We start from the raw sequence: 3308 nt of genomic DNA on the forward strand, positions 1-3308 counted from the left end.
TGTTGTCTTTTTGATAATAGCCATTCTGAGAGGTGTGAGGTGATCTCTCATTGTCGTTTTAATTTGCATTTCTCTGATGATTAGTGACATTGAGCATCTTTTCATGTGCCTGTTGGCTATCTGTATGTCTTTGAAAAAGTATCTATTCAAGTCTTCTGTCCATTTTTAAATCAGGTTGGTTGTTTTCTTGATATTGAGTTGTATGAGCTGTTTTTATATTTGGGATATTAGCCTCTTATTAGTCATATCATTTGCAAATATTTTCTCCCATTCAGTAGGTTGTCTATTCGTTTTGTCAATAGTTTCCTTTGCTGTGCAAAAGCTTTTATATTTAATTAGGTCCTATTTGTTTATTTTTGCTTTTTTTTTTTTTTAAGAAATAAATTTCACATCAAGGTAGTATGCTTTATTTCTGAAACAGTTCTGTAGTTCTTACATTCAGATCTATTTTAAATGTTTCTTTGTTAAACTCACTTGTATTCACCTGCTGTTTTTTTAAAGATCTGTTGTTTAAAGGTTAAAATCTCTGTAAAACCTAAAAATGTTTTAAAATTTGCTGAAAATGCAACAAACTCTCAATTAAAATTTATTTAAAATAATACCCTCCACTGATGTTACTTTTACCCCCTGAAAAACTCCAGAGGAGCATTAACAAAAGATTTAACTACTGTGCAAAATTTCTTCACGAAAAGTGTTTAAAGGCTGGTGCAAAATGGGAAGCAAATTCTAAACAATTTTGGCTTCTTGGAAACAAAAACCGCTGTGTCTGAGAAGAATAATCGTCAGTGATTCTCCAGAAAGAACCAGCCTTCATCTTTTCCGGCGACAGGTGCGCTTGTGTTCCGCATGCCAGTGCTCCTGCTGACACTTGATTGAGCAGTAGGATGTGTTCCAGCAGCAGTGGTACATGGCCTCCTCCTCACAGTTGTAGCACCACTGCTTCTTCTTGGTCTGAGAAATTAGTTGTTTGTGCTGGGTTGCTAGCTTCTTGATTTCTTCTACAAATTCTTCTTTACACTTTTCCTTTACTTGCTTACATTTTCTGTCTATCTCACCCTGCATATTTGCTACAGCTTTATTTACAGCTTGTCTTTTTTCTTCTTCCATTTCAGAACGCAGCTTTTCTAGAGCTTCTCGTACAACTCTTTCAGTTTCTCGCTTGTGATCAGACTTCATTCGGTCTTTAAAGTCATTGAAAATTTTGGTGTATTTGTCGTGGCACATGCTTTGACACACTCCGTCACTGGTGGTCTGGGTGCTTCGATGCAGCATTCTTGGTGAAGAGGCACTTAACTTCTTGGTCTGAGTTGATACAGAAACTTTTTCGATTGGCTGAGGCATCGTGGGGATTTCCTGGCTGGAACTTACTGCTTCTGTTTCAGGCTCTGGTTCTTCTTTTTTGGGTTCCACACTTTGATTACGTCGTCCTTTCTTTGTTCTCGGTTCTTGAGTGACCTTTAGCTGCTCATTACTGGTAGAGGAGATGCTGGATTCTGCCTCCTCCTCCCCTCGGTCCTCATTCTTAGACTTCCAAAACCTCCCTTCACGAAGGAAGCGCTGATGCAGCTCCAGCTCATCACAGGCCTTCTTCCAGCCCATACTGCGCTTAACATGCAGCCGGTGAACGTTGACTGTGATGTCCTGTATGTTTTCAGAAGGAATCCAGGCCCTCTGGTGGTGGTGACCGAAGAAGCGGACGTCAACCTGATTGTCCTCTTTCTGCATGACTTTGGCCGGCCAGAATCCAAAACCTTTCATTTTAGCCCAAACCAGTTCATGATTAGGTATACAAGGATAGCAGAACCAATTGTCAGGACGAGCATTTGATAAATAGAAGCAATTCTTGCAAAGTTGTAATTCATCCAGCTCATGACATGTGTCTTTATAGAGCATCCTTGCTATGTCAGCTTGCTCACTGTCTGCTCCATAGAAAATCACTGTGTTGTGGAGAAGCAATTGAGCATCAGCTTTGAACTCTTCGTAACTTCGGTACTTCCCTTCGTTCACTTTCCTCTCTTTCATGCGGGAGACGATGAACCTCAGGTACGTACTCATCTCCTGCTTGTTCGTATTTTTCTTCTTGATGCTCCTGCAAACTGGGCACTGCCAGTGACTACTGCTGTCTCTAAGCCTGTACTCATCAGACAAACACTTGGAATGATACACACGAAAACACAGGTCACATATCAACACCTCTCCAGGCAAATGGCATTCAAAACAATACCAGTCATGATTTTCTGTTTCCCAGTCTATTCTTATCTTCTCATCCATGGTATTGGATGCCTTATTGAAAATAACCATTAATCAGAATGTCCATGTTCTGATAGGTTGTCAAATTTTCAGGGTCTTGTTTGGGGTTGCTGTCCTGGAGAAAGGCTGCATACTGTAGGCAATCTCATCGCCTGGCAACCAATATCCTTCCTGTTCGATACCAGCTTTTGAACCTTTGCAGCCCACTGTTAGCGTTTCCACAATAAGACCATCTTTCACAGCCAAGCTCAGCTGACGAGTGGTCTCTTTTGGATGCATACCGTGGACTCGAGACATGTACATGGGGCTGAGCTGTCTTCTGTCTGTGATACCTCTCCTATTATTTGGTACTATTGTTTTATTCTTTAATGGTTATTGACACTTTTCTGTGCCTTGTCTGTATGTTTCCATCACAGAAAGTTTGGGCTTATGTCTGTCTGTAGTGACAGGAAGAACTCCAGGAGAACTCAAATTTCAATGCCAAACATGTCACAAGAGGTCAGAGGTCACATTTTCTAACTGGGGTTTGACCTTTGTAATACGGTCAATGTTGGCAATTTGCTTCTGATTCCGTATAATCTCAATGGCTGCCCAAAGATGCTGGATAGCTTTTGTGTCCGCCTGCCGTCTTTTTGTTAAGCGTGCCATGACCTGTTTACTCCTTCAGCTTCCCGCCGTCCTGTGCTCCCTATTTTTGCTTTTATTTCCTTTGCTTTACGAGACAGATCCAAAAAGAACATTGCTACGATTTATGTCAAAGAGTGTTCTGCCTATGTTTTCTTCTAGTTTTATAGTTTCCAGTCTTACATTTAGGTCTTTAATTCATTTTGAGTTTATTTTCGTTTATGGTGTTAGAGAATGTTTTAATTTCATTCTTTTACATGTAGCTGTCCAGTTTTCCCAGCACCATCTATTGAACAGGATGTCTTTTCCCCATTGGATATTCTTGCCTCCTCTGTCATAGATTAATTGACCATAAGTGCATGGGTTTATTTCTGGGCTCTCTATTCTGTTCCACTGACCTATGCATCTGTTTTTATGCCAGTACCAAACTGTTT

At 40.5% G+C, this 3308-nt stretch overlaps 1 protein-coding gene across 1 annotated transcript; it reads right to left on the reverse strand.

Moving 5' to 3' along the window:
• Window positions 1-409: 409 nt before the first annotated feature.
• Window positions 410-2898, reverse strand: LOC309829849 (zinc finger MYND domain-containing protein 11-like; the record flags this gene model as incomplete). The annotated part of the gene is made up of 3 exons (XM_082666121.1): window positions 410-2249; window positions 2346-2550; window positions 2782-2898. 3 exons carry the CDS (start codon window positions 2896-2898, stop codon window positions 811-813), a joined length of 1761 nt encoding a protein of 586 aa, XP_082522247.1. The 3' UTR covers window positions 410-810.
• Window positions 2899-3308: the final 410 nt, after the last annotated feature.

The sequence above is a fragment of the Grampus griseus genome (genome assembly GCF_964374135.1).
Source record: "Grampus griseus genome assembly, chromosome: 11".
NCBI classification, from domain to species: Eukaryota; Metazoa; Chordata; class Mammalia; order Artiodactyla; family Delphinidae; genus Grampus; species Grampus griseus.